Consider the following 22,293-nt stretch of genomic DNA (forward strand, 5'->3'; position numbering starts at 1 on the left):
CTTGTTTCCTTTAACAGAACATCTGTAAAATAACATCCCTACCCTTCCAGCCCAGCACATGATACAAATTGCATCTTATCATCTTGACCACAGTTGCCAGATTTTGGAGACTCTTACTAATTTTCATATTAGTATTAAAAGAATAAAATTCAGAATACTCTAACTGCTACCATTTTGGCTCAAGATCAACCAACATACCCCCTTCCTTTTTCTCAGTTCATCCTCCTTTCAATACCCAATCTGAGCTTTTCTCATTTAAGTATTTTATGATGCTCTTGTCATTACTCTGCTTCAGTATTTATGCTTTTGTCTCTGGAAAATAAGATTTTACTACTCGTTTTCCATTAAGTCTTTCTGACATTAAATTGCATCCCAGCTTCAACAAATGCAACCCTCAGTACCATCAGTGGAAAATTCAGTACTTGCAAAACTTTGCATACAACCCGTTTTTTTCAGCATGAATCAATACAATCCAGAGTTCACATTCACTTGTGGACTTATTTTTCCTTGATTTCCCTCTTGTAGCGTTAATATATACAGTTTTACATTCGAAGTTCTTCCAAAACACCTTCATTTCAGAGAAATTCTTTAGCTCATTGTAATGACTCCCTATGTCTTAAATCCATTCTTACATTTTAATATGATATTTAAACCTTGTCTTTTGCAAAAGGAATCCCTAATTATGAAAGTTTTATTTTACTTCATTTGCATGTTGACTGTAGGACACAATTCTTTGTTTCATGCTCTTTAACAACAAATACACATACGAATCTATCTCCAAAGTGCTATACAGTTATCACAACACTCCTGGAAAGCCCATAATATTATTCGTCAGGAAACTGAAGCGAAGAGATCACATAGTTAAACCCAAGGCCACAGAAGGAGCAAATGTCAGAGGAGGGATTTGAATTCCTAACAGATAGGCCTGTGCTGAGACCACTAGAACAGCAAGCCCACAGCTACATACATACACAACTCTAAGCAACTCTTCGAGTCAAGTACTTTGGGATGTGTAAAAGTATTAGATAAGTGAATAAGTAATGTAAATGAAATATAAATTATGTAAATATAACAATATTCAAGGACTGCAAAAAATGTAGATGATTAATAGACCATAATGGCTTTTTAGAGACTTTAAACTAGAGGAACTTTAGCGACTCCACATTGTCAGAACTCCGCCGGTCAATGATGGTATGCTAATTTAGAGCAGTTGAGGATATGGACACTTACATCCTACAGTGTGAAGCAAATCCTCCTCTGTATTGAAGTCTGTGCTATAAAGTTATAGCATGTATCAGATCGTTAAGAGCCTTTATGGTCTAATGAGTCAGAAAAGATGCTGTATACTATTCTTAATTATTTAAAAACTTGCATAAAATTGTACTTGCACAATTTCCCATTGCTTTTAATGGAAGACATTTGACTAAACTTTCCACAACTTTATACAAAACACTGGATACTTTTTTGTAAATCCTTTTCTGCTAATTGGGAGAAATATTACATAGTTTCGTTTAATTCTGTAACCTTTCCTCACTCCTTGCCACAATGAGAGTATTGCCTGAGTGAAGGTTGTCAGAGGACTCAAAAGGATTCAAAAGGTTTTAAAATTCATAAAATTTCAGAAGAAAGCCTGTCTAGAAGGCTTTAAATGGCAGGGAAAAATGGTCAGTGGTCCCTTAACAGCTGTTTCAGTGATCTCTGAAAGCAGAACTCCTGAAGCCAGGAGGTAGTTCTCACTGCAAACTTGTGTACCCAGAAAGTTCCCACTTCACCTTATCATACCTCCCTGTGAGTACCTCTTCCAGGAGTATTTGGATGATAACGTGTGAGTGGAGAACAAATGATATAAGCAATTGCCTTACTTCAAGCTTCCTCTCTCAACAACTACCAGAATGTTTCCTATGGTTTCTGAAGTAAGGAAGGAATACTTTTTTTTAATTTCTTTATTGAAGAAGCATAAAAAGATCCACTCCACAAAGTTTCTTGGTCCAAACTACCATAATATTTAGTCCCTGGCTGGGGTTTGGACCTATTATCAATTCAGCCTGCAGCTCCCAAGAGACAGGATGGTTCAAGTAAGTTCTAGAATTTACTGAAATTCAGGAATTCCACAGTTTTTTTACTGTCAGAAATTCTACAGTCTTTTTGGAGACAGCAGATCTATATGCATAAATGCTTCCACAGGCATACACAGACTGGAAGGACTGGACAACACCAGAGTTAAAAAGCTCTTCAAAAATTAGTATCAGTTTGCCATCTCTCCTGTGGTTTTACTAGAGACATATATTCAAAGGGAAATGCACCTACAATAGGTCATATGTGAACGACATTTAGCACAACATCCACATGGCTATGCAGTAATACACTAACTAAATAAAGTTGTCTTCCCCAAATACCCAAAGTTACTACAGCATGCACGGGACCATATATTTGTGTTTAAAACAAATGAAACGTCACTAAAATACATTGCAGAACACTGTTTGAAATCAGTAATTTCCATGCTTTTCTAAAAGACTGGTCACCACTTTTCTTTAAGGCTTGTAAAAAAAGGTTCAAAACCTTTCTTGGACCAAGATGTCATCTGCGTACCTGAATGCCACAGGCAGATCTTAAGGTATTACTTCTTCAAGAGAGGGATTTACAAAAAGGAGAAAAATGCCCACTATTTTAGTTGTAGAAAGGAAACCAAATATTTTTACAACAAATAAAAGATGAACCAAGTCCCTGCTTAGCATTGCCCAAGAAATACCATGTCCTCAACTTCCACTAAAGTCAATGGGAATCAAGGGTGTTCAATGAGTCTCAGGAGGTATTGAACACTTCATACAACACAGCCCTACACGTACAGATGCAGACATGTTGAAGAGGGGTGTGGTAATATAAACACACCATCACCATGATAATCCTGTAAATTAAAAGGCATTCTAAAGGTAACCTTTAATCTGTTCTTTTTATTTTTTCTTCTTTTTTTTCTTTCGTATTGAATTATGGTCAAGGCAGCACCTTAACTGTTTCCACAATGGAATGAAACCAGTGAAGTGGAATGCACATAAGAAAGAAATTGCTATTGATCTCAGCCCAGGCCACACCATGCCTTGCATAGCAAATGGCTTCCATTACCTTACTATCTTAAGATAATTAATGTGCAGTCACTGCCCCTATCTTATGTTATCGGTCATTCTGATACTGTTCAATTTCTATCAGGCAATTCTACATTTTAGATGGGAGAGGCTTCATCAATAACTGTCATTTGATGATAATTTTATAAGTCATGATGCCACCTACCCAATCCAATCTGTAAAATATGCACTTCATAGCTGATTGACTACCTGCTACATAAAACCCCACTCTCCAATACACTTTGCAATGTAATTATTTTCATTGGTTTTTAATTATTACTATAAAATATATTAAAAACTTGAGAAAAATCTTTGCCTCTTTCAACATGATCTCTTATTTGTTTTGTTTCCCTGAACAGTTATTTTTTCAATTTAGCCAAATGATATTCACTGAAATACTGTACATATTTCTAACACTGCAGAATGAATTCTTTTGTTTCATAATCGCAGCATGATGCTATTTTACAATCATGTCATACTACTACAATTTAAATAAAGTTCCCATTTTGTGGAATTAGCAACTTCATTTCAGATATCTATGCAAAACTTAACACGTTAGCTCACACTTTCTCATGACATAACATACGGTATATAGAAATATTACCTTTACCATAATATGGCTTTTTGACATGGCCGTCACTGGGTTTAGGCTTCCTGTCATCTCCAGAAAGGTGTCTTGGAGACTGTTCCTCAAATGATCTCATATTATCCCTCCTTCCAGCTTCCACTGCCATTTTTTCTCTCATGGCTTTTGCTCTCTCAGTTTCCAAAGCAATTGCTTTCTCAAGCAGGGTTAAGTTACCTTTTGTCATATCAAACACTTCTTCAGACCTATCTGAAGTAATAGAGGTGGTATCATCGTCTCTTTCATGACAACCATCCTCCTTTGCACAGCTAGAAAAAGTCCTAGATCTGGGACTCAACTGTTCTTCAAGCCTCATTAGGTTCATCATATCAGAGTAATTCCGGTCTGGTGTTCTTCCTTGGAAGTCATCTTCTTGCCTGACATGCTGACGAGTGTTCATGTTTTGCTGTTGATTTCTTTCCTGTGGGTTTGTCTCACTGAGTTTCCTAGCCAGATCAAAACACTGGTTCCTTAAGCACTCCAAACTGCTGAGACACACCTCTTCATCACTCTCCTCCACCATTTTTTCTGTAAGTCCATTGTTCACAGGCTTCCCTAGCATTACAAAGTTCATATTCCTGTTATCTTGCTGTGAAGTATTGTCTGCATAATTTCTGTCATTAATGTTTTCTGAAAGCACTACACCATGTCCTTGTGCTAGTAATTTAAGGGAGTCCACTGTTTCCCTAACAACATCACTGTCTAAATCTAAACTCAGCTCACTTTTCCGACCAATATTTTCATTTTTGTCACTATCATCTTCCAGACTATTAGATGTATTGCTGTTCATTTCTGATTCTGTCCTGGCTCTGTATGCTGCATCCTCTGCAATTTTGCCAAGATTTAACAATGACTTGGCCACCAGTTCATCGTAATTATCATACTCATCATTATTGTTATCGTCTTTTTCTGTGTCTTGCATTATTCGAGTATTGTGACAATTCATTTGATGGTCTTCTGCATAAAAAACAGAAACAAAGAAAGAAACAAAGAAAGAAAGAAAAAGGAAAAGAAAAGAAAAAAGTGGCTACAATTGGAACTGTTGTTGCAATCGCACGGACAGAAAACAAACTGCATGTCAAATATAGTTAATCATACAGCAATTCTATAACACTAAGGCCCATGTGAAGTGAATTTCTCTATAGTCCATAAGGCTATTTTTGTTTATTTGCTATTCACATGAATTTATTTCACAAAACTGATAAGAAAAAGGCAGTCAAAATGCTAATTACTGCTCCTGCCAAATATTATGGCAGAAATACTTATGTTTCTCCTTTCACTTCTATATTTACAGTTTTCTGGGGTTTATTACAATCATACTATTAATATGACATAATTGCTTATGCTTCCACCTTTTCTCACTCCTGTATTTCCTGAAAATACAGTATAAAGGTGGTATAAAGATGGCAAAGGAGTGAGTACTACTGGATGTATTCTCTTACTGATGAATGCCATTCACCAAAAGAGAAAAAATATACACCAAGCAGGAAATTGTCACTTTTTTAACACCATACACACTAGTAAAACTGGATAACCAATAACTATACACAGAGATCAAAATGGCACTTTACTTAGTGGATCCATCACTAGAAATCAAAATCTCTCAGTTTAACTATGCAAACTGTGGAGAAGTAAGAATTTATAAAGAACTGGTACATGAAAGGAAGATAGAAGCAAATATATGCACAATGTAATTTTAATTAAAGATGCTAGCCCAAATTATATGGTCATACATGTACGACAGGGCTGTTATCTACCCTCCTGTGTATTGTAACATAACGGTGCAGAGTTACCACGTTTTGCGTAGCTTTATTTTAGCAACTGTTGAATAATGAAGGGACAACTTAATAAGATGGAGCCAATGTGAGGCCCTGAGGGTGAGATTCATCTCGCCTAATCTCAGACATGAGCAAGGCAGGCATCTATATCCAAGTAAGCTATTTGATGTTCCCGTCCTTGGTCAGTAAGAGAAGCAGATGCTTTAAAGCTACAGTTCACCTCATCTGGTTAAGATATCTTCTTAAGAACCAAATTAGTAACTACTAGAATTGCCTACTTCTCTTCACTGACAACAAAGGGACTCAGACTAGATGCCCACCTTAAAGCCATCCACATTTGGTCAGATGAAAATCATCCAGAGAGCATTTTCTGATATCTCATGTATACTCAGAAGTTATGTCATTCTTAGACCCATTCTTCAAACATATATACATTCATAATTATTTACTAATGAATGTCTCATAAATTATATTTTGATAATCGGCTACTCCAGCAATATTTAAATATTTTGCATCATAACTGGAAAAAAAAAGTTCCTAAATCTGTCATTACATTGACATGCTAGGCCAGTTTTTCAGCTGGTGCATACTGAAAGAAACCAGTAGAGCTAGGACAATTAACACCTGCTCAAGAGCTAGTCCATCAACATCTTAAAGCATCTTTTCAGCTCGGATGTTTTTTCAACACCGGTGCACTTAAACACGTAGCATTTTCTGAAGTGTGACTTCTATGTTTTGGGTTAAACCAAAGTGGGAAATTGTAGGTAGTAGGTGGTTTGTACGCTAATGTTTTGATGACAGGAAATAATTTTTGATAAAAATAATTTTTATGTCAGTGGACAAGATAATAAATCAGAGTTTTAAATACAAAGCTCAATAGCACAATAATTAATATTTCAGCCACAAGATAGTACGCCTTCTACACAGTGGTTAGGGATCCTGGGATGATAGTAGGCTGTAGTTAAGCAGCAGAACTGGTAGATGACTAGGCTAGATCTAGTGAAAAAAAATGCTCTAATGGTAAAATATTGTATAATCTATATTATCTACTTGAATACAGTGGGAAGATAATTAATAGGGAAGGTTGTATGGTATTTTTACATGACAAGATATTTCAAGTCAATAGTGGGTTACCTATTTATCATCAAAGGTAGTTTTATTTTAGTTCTCAAGATAATAATAATAATCCATATTTACGTTTCAGTCCCTCAAAAACTAAGTATAGCAGAGTACCAGATTTTCAGCGTAAAAGTAAGGGATGTCACTTAGACTTCCTATTTGAAAAATTTCCATCTTGAATGACTGCACAGAAGTAGGCAGTTAAGGATAACTGGATAATTAGTTTGTGGTACTGAAAAAGACCATGCTTTAATACACTAATAATAATTTTCTAAAGTGAAATGTACAAACAAATCCCACATTAATTTAAATATTAAGGACAACTTGATGCCAAGAAGACTGTTCAGTCGAAACTGCTGGTTTTGTGGGGTGCTTCTTGTAACTATGTCTTATGGGCAGTCAGATGTAGCAGAAGGAACATCAAAGTAATTACAGAAGCAGTGAGCTATAGCTCTAAAATTGCCAGGGCCTTCAAGTTTAGCATCAAGTATCTACAAACTGGTGAAATCAGCCTAAATCTAGCTCTAACAGGATACTGAAATAAAGAGTAGGAAAAAAACGTATTTTCTCAAGCCATCCAGAGAACTGTTCAGGTACACAGTGACTATTCTAGACCAGCTTTGAAATGCGAAAAGTTTCAGGTTTTTTTTTTTTAAAAAAAGGGCATTTGTGTTTGTTTTCACATGAATAAGAGTCATGTAAATGATCACCAATGGGAGGAATGTGTTATACTTTGCCTCCACAGCAATCACGTACTGTGTGAGTGAAGACATGTAAATTCCTTTTGAGTAGGTGAAGCTGGGTGAAAGCTGTAGCTATAGTATTTTTTATTCTGTTTGGTTGTATCAGTTCTCCTGCCCATTCCATCCTAAAAAGAAGAAGAAAAAAAGGTGGTGGAGGAGAAGAAAACGTAAAGCATGAAACCCTGATGAGAGGCAGGAAAACAAAGTATTTTAATCAAGTTTCATTCCTCCTCTTTTAATTTTTGGCCTTTTCTCGCGTCTACTTTCTCTACCAACTTTTTTGCTCATGTTTCTTACCTCCATGCAGCAGCTAATTTTAATGAAAAGGTATTTATGTATACTATGTTCTCTCCTCTATGACAGTCTGGTGGATGCTGACCCTGCTCTAGTGAAGCACCAGTGTCACCTGTTTATTAAACTGAAATTTTATGTAAATAATTAGTTTGTGTATTAGTTAAGGGTCTTCTGGAAAGTATGCTACCTTAGCAGCTCTATGTGCCTTTTCTTTGATTCAGCTCTGTAAAATCTAACCTTGCTTTCATTTCACATTTCTACAATTCCTAAGACATAACTTTTAACACGGTAACTACCTCTAGTCTGCATTGTTTAATGGTCGTTTCTTAAATGACTGCAAAACATATAGGACTAAAACACCTACTCTACTCCTTACATAAGTTTTGTAACCACTGACCCAAATTGCAGGTTTTTTATTGGTGAAGAGGCTGAGTTTGTTTCAGAAAGACACAAGTTAGCCAGTTTAGCTGAAGAGCGCACGAAGTTATCACACATCCTTTTTCTGTTAGCTTTAGGGCTGCACGGAGGAGGAACATGCAACACAGCTTAAACAGAGTATCAGATTGATTTAGCCCTCATCTGCACAATATTGTGACAACTTCGGGTCTGGTCTTGTTTAACATCTTTATCAATGATCTGGATGAGGGGACTGAGTGCTCCCTCGGTAAGTTTGCAGATGACACCAAGATGGGTGGGACTGTTGATGTGCTCGAGGGTAGGAAGGCTCTGCAGAGGGATCTGGACAGACTGGATCGTTGGGCTGAGGCCAACTGTATGAAGTTCAACAAGGCCAAGTGCTTGGTCCTGCACTTTGGCCACAACAACCCCATGCAACGCTACAGGCTTGGGGAGGAGTGGCTGGAAAGCTGCCCAGCGGAAAAGGACCTTGGGGTGTTGGTCGACAGCCGGCTGAACACGAGCCAGCAGTGTGCCCAGGTGGCCAAGAAGGCCAACGGCATCCTGGCTTGTATCAGGAATAGTGTGGGCAGCAGGAGTGGGGAGGTGATGGTGCCCCTGTACTCGGCACTGGTGAGGCCGCAACTGGAGTACTGTGTTCAGTTTTGGGCCCACCACTACAAGAGGGAGGGACATTGAGGTGCTGGAGCGTGTCCAGAGAAGGGCAACGAGGCTGGTGAGGGGTCTGGAGAACAAGTCTCATGAGGAGGGGCTGAGGGAACTGGGGCTGCTTAGTCTGGAGAAGAGCAGGCTGAAGGGGGACCTTATTACTCTCTACAACCACCTGAAAGGAGGTTGTGGTGAGGCAGGTGCTGGTCTCTTCTCCCAAGTAACTAGCGATGGGATGAGAGACAATGGCCTCAAGTTGTGTCAGGGGAGGTTTAGATTAGATATTAGAAAAAATTTGTTTACTGAAAGGGTGGTCAGGCATTGGAATACGCTGCCCAGGGAGGTGATTAAGTCCCCATCCCTGGAGGTGTTTAAAAAACGTGTAGATGTGGCACTTGGGGATATGGTTTAGTAGGAATGGTGGTGTTGGGTGGATGGTTGGACTCGATGATCTTAGAGGTCTTTTCCAACCTATGATTCTATATTTCTATGAATTTAGGTATCCTTGATTGCAAAATTTGTTCAATTCCCAGCAGATACAACAAATGACAGGAGGGAAATTATAGTGAAGGTTATGTGGAATAGCTAGAAAGAGCTGGAAGCCTTTAGCCATCTCAACAGAAGTGCACTCTTGTGTTGCACCAAAAAAAGTGAATAATTTGATTTCTCATCACACCTTTCATCCAAGGATCTCAAAGCACTTTACAAACGTTATTTTTAAAAGCCTCACAACACCCCTGTGAGGTAGGTATTTTAACCCCATTTTACAGATGGGCAATTGAGACACAGAGAAGGCAAGCGGCTCTCTCCATGTTGTACCAGGAGTCACTGCAGAATAAGGACTACAGCCTCTATGTCCTTGATTGTTTCCTCCCTTTGTTCCTATCACATCCATATTTAAACAATTTGTTGGCAGAAGAAATGGCTTGCTGTTTTCAGTGTAGGGAGTCATGCAAAACAGCACCTTCTTTTTGAAAAGGAAAATATACAGCATTTAGTTCAAGAGATTCTGCAGAGAGAGGCAATGATACTTCAGTAATAGCAGCTACATTCCTACCAAAGGCCAAAGACTTCAGAAACAAGACTTTCCAAATCTGTGGTCCATGTATCAAATTACTCACTTTCTCCCAGCCATGGGAAAACGTGATGGCTAACAAGCTGAACCTATATGTGGTCACAGAGGCTTCCTGCCCAGATGGATGGTTTCATTATCCAGGCATCATTGCCTGTCTTAAAACACTTTGCTGCCCTTGCCACTGCCACTTGTCAGTTCCTAAGCATTCAGCATATGATACTACTGCATCACTGTTCTTCCCCCTCTAAGCTGCAAAGTGAGGCGCACGCATATATCTCCACATCACAATCTATAATAGCTGGCCTATGACAAATATTTAGCAAGACAATGTTGGCACAAATTAATTCCAAATCTTATAAAGTTACAGCATCATATGGGGCAGGGGGTTATTTGTGCATTGCCTTCTCCTCTGGGAAAATGAGTAAGGAAACTGAAGAGGTCTTAAACTGAGCGAGCTCTCAACAACTTCTCCACTCCACAATGAAGAAACAGAGCACATGTAACTCTCTGAGGGCCTAAGCAAGGTCTCTAAAAGTCTGAACACTCCTACTGACATGGGATTTGGATGAGGGTCCAAGCCTTTGAGTATGCCTGTTTCAGGGATGCAGTGAACACTGTAGTTGACCATGTGCAATTCTTTCCCCATCTCTGCAAAAGTTCCTGAAGTTTTTTTACGCTGTAAGTACTTTAGGTAAAGCAAGCAATTTGTTTTTATAGTAGTTGATTCCTTTATGGACCTTGCATTACCTTATGAAAGTCAAAAGAAAAAGATAACTGCTCACTTATTTACTTGATGCACTCTAATTATTCCATTATATCTATTTTTTTTTCACTCCTCCCCCTCAGCCTGCTACACCTACTTATAATAGTTATAATACTGGGATTTACTGTTTAGACTCTTCTACAATAATTATAGCATTCAACTAATAACCAATGTTCAAAGTAAAATAAATGAAGAGTAGAAGTCATTAAGCACGGCAAGGTAGGTCTGAGCTAAAGAACACAACACATCACAGTAGGATTCAGTATTATAAAGTAGAAGTGAGGACCACAGAGCAAGCCCGTACAGACTTTTAAATACTGTACATAATTTGCTGGGTTACTGTGTCTTTTCCTCCTCTATCTTTTTTTTTCTGTTACATTTTGATCTTTTCATTTTCTATGGGTTCCACTTTTTATCTGGTTTTGCTCACTGCAAAATTAAGTACTACGTTCCCCACCCCCCCTTCCCTACGGACTAAAATGGATCCTCATAGATCTGAGTTTCTTTCCTGTTGTGGAGTGATTACTGACATATAAAAGCATTCAATTTTTTTATTCTTTTTGCTATTAAAATACATTTTAAATAGAAACAATGAATATTACTAAACTATTTTGGCATAACAGCATTTTTGAAGACAGTTTTCTGTACAAATCAGTGTATTCTCATCTAAATGCACAGGTGTTTGTATATACACAATGCCCTGAAACACTCTTTTTTTCTCTGCTTATGCATCCTTAGAACCTGTTCTTATGCTTCCATCTATGGCAGACCTGCATGAATCGCATCCTAGTCTACGAATATTCACATAAAGTATTAGTAGCATATAGGTGTTCTTACTTGGGTTATTCCTATCAATATCACAGAATCAGGCAGGAATTTAGATATGAAGAGAAAGCATCAGATAATCCAGATGAACAGGGATACTGCGTATTTTTAAAAATGAGGTCATTTGTTATGCATCCATGTTTTCCCACCTAAGTCCCTGTGAGCTACCTGTATCAGTACAGTTTGGGACAAGGATCTGAAGGTATCTGACAGCTCCTCTGGCAAGATCATGACTGTGGTAATTTTGCTTCAAGTGACAGACTGCAACAGCTTCTTAAAAATTATCTAGGTTCTGACTTAACCCAATATTCTCCGTTTAAGATTTTGTCTTTTCACCACATGGTATTGCTTGCCTTTCTTTGATCTTAGAGCATCTCACATGCCATCTACATTGCACTGGTGTTGTGGAATCATGGAGTAGCTGAGGTTGGAAGGGACCTCTGGAGGCTATCTGGTCCAACCCTTGTTCAAAAAGAGGGCCATCTTAGAGCAGATTCTCAGAGCTCTGTCCTGCCAGGCCAGTTCTGAGTATCTTCCAGGACGAAGATAACACAGCATCTCTGGGAAATCTGTTTCAGTGTTTGATCACCCTCACAGTGAAAAATTCCTTCCCTATTTCTAAATGGAATTTCTTTTGTTATACCTTGTGTCTGCTGACTCTCATTCTGTCAACGCACACCTCAATTTTCTCTCTGCCCTCCACTAAGGTAACTAAAGGCAGACATAAGATCTCCCCTTAGCCTTCTCTTCCTCAAGTGAACAAATTCTTGTTTCTCAGTCTCTCTTCGTACATCATGTGCTCCAGCTCTTTAATGATCTTGGTTGTTCACCCCTGGACTCCAGTATTAGAAGGCTTTTTTACACTGATGAGCCCAAAACTGGATGTAGTGTTCCACATACAATAGTGTAAGTGCCGAATAAAGGGGAACAACCACTTCCCTCAGCCTTCTAGTTACAATCTTCAGTCTTTTCATCCTGACAGTCAAACATTATTTCCAAAAAGTCAAAATGCAATGAGTACGCTGGGGATTTTTTTTTTTCCACCACAGAGAGAGTAGAAAATACTTCTCAGTTACCTACAGGCATCCCTTTAGGTAGATAAGATCCCTGGCTGGTATGAAACCTGCTTGTTTGGTTTTCAGCATCTGCAATATTTGGTATAAAGCCTTATGTTTACGTTCAAGAAGGAAGTTGCTGAGAGTATCTGTGATCAGAAGTGGATATGCTGGGTTTGCAAGGGCCGTACAATTTAGCTAGTCATTCCCATCTGGTCCATGCTTCTTTGAGAATCAGGTTCAGGCAGCCCCTAACTGTTTTAACCTGACTTCTGTCTGGGCAGATAATGAGATGGCTTTAGCTGATGACTGGTATTAATTTTGTCCTACTGTTTCTCCCTAGGAAGTCTATCTGAGGGAGGGGACATCTTCTGTCTCATAGCCTTATAATGACTCAGTGGAATATGGCAGTTACTTGCTTTCTTTCAGGTTTCAACAGCACAGCAGGGCAGAAGGCGATGAGGAAGCCAAAGCTATTCTCCAGATACTGAGATACAGCAGGGAGACAGCAGGGGAGCAGAGGACCAGCTGCACCAGTGGGAGAACACCCACTCAGACAGCTCTTGATATGGAGCTTCGCATGGGGCTACTCCAAAGGCTGCTTAGGAGACAGTGACTCCTACCTATGGCCCTCTCCATGATCACTGCTTTGCAAAGGATGCAGCTTGAAGAACACATTTTCAGTTCATAAACTAACATTTTTTTTCTCACATACAAATCTCTGGGAAATGGTGGAAACTGTTACTATAGGGATACATAATCTCTTCACTGGTTTTGTTTCAGTTCAGATCTCTGACTCAATGCAGATGTCCATATTGAACATTTCTCTGTACAAACTACACATCTAGACTCCATTTATAGCCAACGGGCATCAAGATGGAACTTGGAATATGATTTTTTTCATCCTAAGCTAGACATCTAAAGTAGATTGGCTGAATTACTCCCTAAAAGTGATTATTTCTCTTGATCGGTTATAAATTAAATTGATGCGATGAACCCTACCCCAATTGCTTTTACTAAAAACTTTCAAATTGCTCCTTGCTGAACCCCAACAACATCTTTAGTATGGCACAGTAGAAACTGCAGGCAAGAGAGAATAAAGGATTTACCCAAAAGGAGCTATCTTTAGGTTGTGGACAGAGACGAAGTTGTACAGGGAAAGGCTGGTGTGGACGGGGTAGTATGGATGCTTCGGATGGGAGAGATGCTCGTGATTGTATGAGTCACATGGAGAGAGTTATACCTTATTGGATGCATTCGATCTCCATTGTAAGTTTACTTATTTTTAATTGTGTTTGATTATCAAAGGAAGCCTGTTTGTGTTTTGACAATAATCTGACCTGACTGGCAGAGGGGACAGCAGCACACATCACTACCGTTCTAGAGGATGAGAGAACTGCTAAATATAGTATCACTGAAATTTCTTCTTCCTGTTTCTCCTTCTATCCCCTCAATGAGTTCAGTGCCAAGGCATCTGGCAGGACAAAGAATTCTATCATTCTATGATTCTATGTGCATGAGTGCATGAGTGCCAGACTTTATTTCATCTGAAATGTAAAGCTTTTCATTAGGGGGTTTGTTCCTTTTTTTCCTTATCCCCTCATCCAGCTTCTTCATCTACATTTATCTCATTCCCCATCTTTTTGTGACTAGGAAGGCTGAGTAATACTCCATAGAATAAGGAGACAGTAAATACAAAGGGTGCTTTGCCTCTCTGGTTATAGCCATTCTAGTATAAACTAATCATGGACACAACACCAGAACAAGCAGTGGCACATGATTATTCATACTGCTATACCCTTGGTAAAGTCCTGGCATGATTTTGACTTGAGTGACTTAGCATCCTTCCAGCAATGTCCAGACACAGTGCAGAAGTGCTGGTTAGGGACCATTCCCAAGAAGGAGTTTGAATGTGGTGGTCCTGTTTTGGAAGGTAAAAGCTTAGCTGTACGCCCTCAAGACATGCAACCGTTGAACTCAGCGTTAAATGAGTGGACTATGATCTGTTTATTCACTGACATAGATGCAGTCTTCAATTACTGTGACTGAAGAGACAGAGAACAAGGCAGGACAACCTGTAAGTTGGGATCGATGGAAAGCACACTGTCAGCTGCAGCTTCAGAAAGAACAACTATGGCAAATGGGAACCTATTCTTTTAACCATGCTACGCCAGTCAGCCAAGAACACGTACACAGTGGACCTCAAAAACCAGAAAACGATGACTCAATGGTGCAGCCAGCTCTTAGCTAGCTACAAAGAGTGTTTGTTATCTTTGTTCATTTGCCATCTATATTATGTGTACAGATGGCCCATGAGACGGGAAATAGGTCTAAGAAGGAGATTAGAGCACCAGAGACCTGTCAAATGCAGGAAATATATGCTATGGTAACAGATCCAAAAAACTTTTTTCTGTCACTACTGCATCTGCAAAGGTATGCTCCAACTACCTGTCCACCTATAAAACACACAGTGTCACCATTTTAGAACTTGTCAGCTCCTCCTTTCAATAAGGGATTTCGCACTGCTGCTCACATCTGCACTAAATTATCTGTCCTGATGATGAAAGTTTGTATCTCATAAAAAGAAAACTTCTGCTGGACAAATGCAACCACCTACATAATTACACATGTTTCTATATATTTCCAACTAAAGATATACCTGCCAGCTATGATGGCAGTGGCTTTGTAGCCAGCCTTACAGTGCCTAAACTGACTAGAGCAGCACAGTCTCAGTGCATGACATCTTTGCTGAAACTCTTACTCCAACTGGCCTCACAGAAACAACAAATGACAAAGTGGATCAACCAAACAAATAGCCACAATAGCCAGTTTTCCAAAATACATGCACACACACATTGATAGAGAGATAATCTTACACTGTACAAAACTAAAACCTGAGTCTGAGTCTGGTCTCGGGATGGTTCAGCTCAGAACTTGTTTTGCTGGAGTTAACTGGTGAAAGCAATGTACATGAGATAAAGTCAATACCTCTGCTTCTGTCTGAAACCATGTTTGCATTTATTTTTTTCTTCACGTTTTCATCAGGTGATTCATACTGACATCACCCTAACATACTGTTCTCTTTCAACTGCACTTTGTATGATTAATTTTAGGCTCTAGTCTCATAAACTTAAATTTCTGCACACTGAAGTATCTGAGCTACTAAAGAGCCAATGGAATTAACCTATCCAACACAAACTTTTCCCCTCTGTCCCCTTGTATCTGGTGCTGCATTCTGTTTTATGACTTCAAAATGAGTTTATTAAATGAAACTGCATCAAGTCCATTCCTAAAACTCAGATAAACTGTGTACACTATTTCCACACTGCCTATCTCAGTGATGTGTAATATGTGGATTTCAAGCAAAACACGTATTTGCCAAAAGACAGTTCTTCTTTCTTTTATGAATACATTGCTATTACTTTTAGTTACACATTTCTAAACAGTAATTTTGGCTCATTGCTGTTTGTAAAGTCAAGTTTAATAATCTTGGTTTTCCATATTATAAAAAGTCTCAGAGAGTCTGCTCTTATTGGTAGGGTTTTTAAAAGTGCTCTGCATCTGTTTAGTTCTGATTCTACTACTGACAATGATATAAAATTCCATCAGCATGGTAAAAATACACAGTAATTTACATCACATCATGAGCTGCAGGAAAATGCTCGCATGCTAGCGAGGGGAAAATATAACAACAGAAAAGAACTGTACTGTGTTGCATCACCTGTGGGTGTGGGTATTTTGTCTAGCCGATCCTGATTAGCTATACTGTAAAATTACCCTTCTTTCTTAAAGCCTTTTTATTGTTATTTTAAAGATTCTGCATAATGCAGAGTCTAGACTGCAGCTTTCACGTCTTTGTAATTTCCCGCTGTCCAGGAAGGAATCCGAACAGCACATTTCACTTTCTCTCTGCAGTACTCCCATGCTGACCTCCTAATTATTTCTTTATATCTTTCTACTGCCTTTTTTTTTTTTTTCTGTGTAAGTCCTGTACTCCCTTTTACACTTGGAACTTACTCTTTCCATTTCTGTGTCAGAAGATCCTCCAGCCATTGAATCAAATTTGTTCTTAAACTCATGAATCACTTACTTAAAAAAAAAAAAAAGAATAGTAGCAGCAATTTCTACATCACTTTCAGACTGGACTTCTCATGTGGCACATTGTATAGAAAGGAACAGTCACATTTCTGTTTCTCTTGGTGATAAAACTACACCTATGCTCATTTGTGGCTTAAACCTGGGAGACATCTAAACTCTAACACTGATCGACTGCTCAAGGCTCTGCTTGTATGTATGCCAAAACAGCTCCATCCTTAAGCAGCTCTCCACCTATCTGCCATTTAAGCCTTGAAGGATTCTAGACATTGGGTGTTTTCATACATAAGTTCCCAGAGAGACCCAATCCAACAGGTATTCTCTAATACACACTTGAAAGCAAAAGGCTTCCCATAAAGTCTTAAAGTTTTGACTGCCTTATTTTAATTTGTAGCCAAGAGAAGAACTACCTGTTTCCTCCTTCATTTTCCCTTCTCAACCCCTTCTGCCCATCTCCCAGGTAAAATGCATTGTTTAATAGGTCACTTGGTAAAGAACTGGAAGACTAAGAGTAAAAGCTTTCCCAGTTTGAGTGGATTCAATACCACATCTCCCAAGAAAGTTTGCTGCTCACCACAATAAAAGCTAGACTGGCTGCAAGCTCCACTGGCAAGCAGAAAACACAAGAGCAGTGTAAGATCCATACACTGGGGGTTCGACTAGATGACCCTTAAAGGTCCCTTCCAATCCAAACTATTCTATGATTCTATGATTTTTTTTTATGCTCTTTGGGTCATGCAAAAATACACTGTTTTTACTGTACATATTATACAAGGGCACTTGCCTAAAAGAGAGAAATGTAGTGCCTGATCCCTGCTCCCAGGACTGATTTTGTAGCCTAATATTAAGCAGTCAATTCATAAGATGGTGAGAGTGTCCTTGGAGCAAAGACAGGAGCCCAGCATATCCCATTTTCCTGGAAGAATGACCCCCTTTGGTCTACTGCAGTTCATGAATTTTTTTTCTAGGGTGTGACAGAGCTTCAGCAAAATACATAAGAGCATTGGTTATGCAAAGCAGTCTCCAGTCTAGCCTCCAACCTTCTGTGTCAGGAAAGAAGGAAAGGTGCACTGAACTCCTGCATCACCTCTCTCACACAGCTCAGGTACCTGAGTTACAGATAGGGACGGAATTTCCATTTCATTCTACTCTGAAACATTTACCTCGCTCCATCAAATGTAGGAGGATCCTTGGATCCCAAGAAAGGATTCCAACTTCTATTCACTTAAACGTTTTGCTCTCTCACTGTATTCTCAGAGAAGGATATACACAGACTGCTCTCATCAGTGAATGAAGAAACTCTAACAAATATTTTATATAAAGTATATAAAATACACTCTAACGTATATTTTATGTAAGTCCAACTTCAGCGCTATTCCTAACAGTCTAGTAATAATTATCTAACTTTATGTATTTCCACTGCTACATTTTAAAATATAATTTGCACTTAATGATCTGAGGGCAAAGTTTTATTCAACATATTGCAATAGAAAAAGAAACAATTTTTAACTTTCCATGGGATGCCAACCTTTAAAGTTGAATGACGTTTTAATTATTGCAGATGATACAAAGATAGCTAAGGGTTATTCTGTAAAGACTGAAGTCCAGTGCTTTACAGGGCGTCCAAGAAACTGTTTAGCATATGCACCTTGTTTATATAGAAGTTCTATGACAAGTTGAGGCAGTTGGTGAAACAATAGATTTCATACAAGAGAAACAAAAAGAAAAGCAGTTGCATAGCATGTCTTCAAAGTGTACAGGATACGTAAAGAATCTCACCAAATATGTTTCAGAAAACATAAAGCCTGACGTGGGCCCAGGCAGCTTTGCAAACACTCCTGTAACAGGTGACTGGAAGTATTCAGGCCACACAGATCTTTCCCCCGTTACTGTCAGTAATCCATGTCTACGGAGTACAAGGAAGAAAATGCCTGGTGGCTTTGTTTTCGTAACTGTAAATTCAGCGCTTCTGTGGAGTTGCTTTAGTTTCACAGCAAGACTATTACTCTTCCTATTAATAGTATAGCCCACAAAAATAAGCTTTGGGGATGACAAAACTATCAGACTGATGAGTTCACCTACTAAACCCCCATTAGGTCTTGAGTTGTCAATCCTGTAAACTGGCAAAACTTTCTACTACAGAGTCACTGTAGATTTTTGCTAAAACTGTCATATTTACTGCACAGAGTATATAATACCTGACATGGACTCCTTGGAAAAAAAAATTTAAAAATCCAACTGTGGTGTTATGGACACTAGACATGCTTAACGTTAGTGATATTGACTATTTTCAGCGCTTTCTGCATGAAGCCTTTATGTGCTAAACAATTCTGAGGATTTCAACAACAGTGACCAAAACCAGCTTGAGTCCATAACCACATCAGTGGCCTTTTCTAAGGCAACATCCTTTACCAAACTCCTTGAGGTGGTTTCTAGTTAGTATTAGTCCTCATTTGCTAAATGGATTGGCCTTCCTTGCTGTTCAGCTCGCTAATTGTAGCTCACACAGTCTGCTCTTAAAAAATACCTGTAAAATACATTAATTCACAGAATTAATACCTCTTATGGTACAAATAAATATCTCTTATGGTACAAAAGGACGATGTCATACGTGGGACAGGTGACAAAAGAACAAACTGAATTGTTCTGACACCTGTAAAATGAGAAGGAAATGTTTCCATAACAAAAAAGTATTCAGGATTACACATATATATGTTCATTATACATCAATGCTTTTGTTTCAAAAGAATGCGTTGTTATTGTTGTTGTTTATTTATTTCAGTTAAACAAAATTCCTATGACTTGAGGCATTTGCAAGGACTGCAAACTTGATTCATGAGAATAGCTATGGATCAGAAGAAATGATCAATCCAGTCTGGAATTTTATTTCATTTTATTATCTCCTGGAGGAACTGTAATAGTGGAAAATTAACTCCCACAGCTACCAAGTAAGGTTCTCTGCTTTTCAGGGTGAAGAACTGTCATTTGTGTTCACTTTTAGGACAAACACCGTAAGCCCAGTGGGAATTGTGAATGAATAGGGTCATCAAAATTTGTCCTTAGAGCTGCACTCTAAACATAAGAGGAAAAACAGAAACCTCTAACACTGACCAAGAAAAACTCATTTTTAAGAATCTTTACATCTGTAGTGTCAAGAAGGATTCATACAGAGTCTGTGGTCTCTGTGTAAGCTGCAGTACAGCAGGGACAATGTAATCTTTGAAGTAGCACTGTGAAAGGCAAAGGAATTCAAAGAGAGGACATGAAGAGTTTGGTTTTGCACAGCGTGTGAATATGTTTCCGAAAGTGCCACAGCCCAGAGGCGAGACTTTCTACAACATCAGATCATTATGTTTGCAAATATGGATGCAAAGAGCTGCTATGTAACTGACTTCACCAGTGGTTCTTTAAAGCCCTATAACACCTAAGCATCAGCTTCTTAACACAGTTGTGCCAAACCCAGGAGATCATTGGTAACGAACTGATTACAGAGAGTCTGAGTGAGAACAGGAATACAGTGCTAAGGCTACAGCACTTTTGTTCTAAACTTCTGCTCCAATCCATCTTACTCCAGAAAGAATTACTTTCACTGTATGATCTTGCCAGACAACAAATGCAAGAGGCAAAATCAAGGAACCCTCAGCATTTATCTGCAGACAGAAGGATGCAATGGAAACACAGAAAAGGCAACCTCCGCACAGCCTCCTTCTACGGACTGCAATCTGCGAGCATGCAAAGCAGCACTGCTGAGATACACAGTTCCTTTCCAGACCTACTTAACCGGCAAGACTACAGAAAGGTTTGGTCACACATAAGCCCTGAAGCAATTTGACATTACAATGGGACCAACCTCTCACGTTCAGCTAACACTGAAGGAAAGGGTTCGTGAATGAAAATACAAGCAAGCAACCCCACGCCACGTAAAACAGATTCAGAATGAAGCAGCGTTAAAATCAGATGTGGTGCTGAATGTGTTCCGTGGTGCTCTTACTAAGGCCTTCAGTTCAGGCCCTGAACTCCTTAAGCATCCCATTGTCCTCTACAGAATTTCTGCTTACATAACAGAAGTTGTGTATGGCAGAGATCTATAACGTGTCTCATCAAAGGTGAGTAATTTCTTTACACTGCATAAAGCTATAATTGGATCATTTGCTCTTGAAGGATCAGGTATTTTACATTATCATTTAAGGCCTTTTATTTGTAGGAAAGGAGCTAAATATGCAAACCTTTACATCAGAAGGATACTTAAGTACATTCCTAACTTTAAACGTGGAAGTTAAAGTGAAGAGGGCTACTAACTGCTTAAAGTTACACATAAGTCTCTAGACACAGCCTGGCAGATTTACTGAGCTTCTGAGTTAGACGATCACATAGAAGGAAGTCTTTTAAAATAGTTCTTCAAGGGGAGGAAAAGTTAGGTATGACACGTGCAACACCACCTCATGTAAATGTAACTCTACTGACAGTTATTCTTCATTTGTCCTGATGTCAACAAGCTCAGTATCAGGCCCAATCTCACTTCAGAGAATTCAAAAATAATGTTTAAATACCACTCTTAACAAATTACACTATCTATGAGCAGCAAACAGTAAACACCTTTAGCATGGAACACACCAGCAAGCAAAAGTTTACGAAACTAACACCACAGTCATGTTTAGGCAACCCACCAACCAACGAACCAACCAACCAATGAACCAACCACAAACATGTAAGAACTGTAATAAATAGATCTGAACTTCTCCCACGAGAACTAGGGGTATCCAGAGGGTATTCACTGGCTAGCTGTTTCCCACACCCACTCCACAACCTTGAGGTTTCCAGCTCTGAATTACCTGTTCCAAATCTTTTAATTGCATTATTTCCAAATTTTCAGATCAAATGTTTTATCTGAATGTCTCTATATGAAATAATATAAACAGCTAAACAGCAGAACTTGTTGTAATCCATACTTGCACCTTCAATGCACAAAGAAAGTATCAATAAAAATTCTCACGCTATAGTTTGACTGAACCATTCCCAGGCTTGAGCACTTTGTAACTAGACCAGGAAGGCAACTTTCACTTCTTATGCAGAGGAAACCAACGCAATGGCCAGGATAAATGTCTTCCAGATGCATCTCTATTTATTTCTTTCTCTTCTTTAAATTGTTATTGGTGAGATGATACCCTAAGCATGGGGTCTCTTCTTTTATGAAGCAGGTGAAACAATACAACAATCGAGTTTATTAGCACAGGGTTAAGATAGGCTTTACCTTGTGAAACTATCAGGCATTCATTTAGTGTTCTTTGGCCCCAGAAAATGCACTTCTTTCCATCTACATTGTCCTAACCAGTGAAATTATGCTTTTTGGCCTCTTAATCTAAAGCTATAATATTCTTCTATTAGGTGTTTTGCCTGTGAGGTACATGTGAGCCTAGCTCTCTGCTCTAATACTGAACACCTACTGCATTCACCAAATACATGACCACTTTCCTGCCAAGAGTTTAAATAAATGAATATCATTAGTGGTCAGCAGGCCGGACAGGTGACTTTGCTAATACAAATCTGTCGTCTTTATTTTATCAAGATGCAGAGTGCCTTCAGAGGCAAGCTCAGTTGGAAAGCTGTGTGCCACAACAGTTTCCTCAGTACATGTGTTTCTTTCATCTTTAGATTGGTGTTTGCATCTCCTCTTGCTTAGAGGACATAAGTGTTTCAGAAGCAATCTGATGAGGGGATCAGGAAGATAGCAGAGGGC

At 38.8% G+C, this 22,293-nt stretch overlaps 1 protein-coding gene across 18 annotated transcripts in view; it reads right to left on the reverse strand.

Annotated features, from left to right (window-relative positions):
• The window catches only part of MYT1L (myelin transcription factor 1 like), a 324,171-nt gene that overhangs the window by 82,995 nt on the left and 218,883 nt on the right, over nucleotides 1-22,293 (reverse strand). For 11 of the 18 annotated variants that reach the window (XM_075414772.1, XM_075414771.1, XM_075414773.1 and 8 more), the window contains one exon: nucleotides 3,724-4,701. In XM_075414772.1, coding sequence (XP_075270887.1) covers nucleotides 3,724-4,701 — 978 coding nt within the window. The remainder of the gene's footprint in view (nucleotides 1-3,723; nucleotides 4,702-22,293) is intronic. The other 7 variants (XM_075414784.1, XM_075414775.1, XM_075414780.1 and 4 more) reach the window with 1 other exon arrangement.

Source organism: Opisthocomus hoazin, chromosome 2 (genome assembly GCF_030867145.1).
Source record: "Opisthocomus hoazin isolate bOpiHoa1 chromosome 2, bOpiHoa1.hap1, whole genome shotgun sequence".
Lineage (NCBI taxonomy): Eukaryota > Metazoa > Chordata > Aves > Opisthocomiformes > Opisthocomidae > Opisthocomus > Opisthocomus hoazin.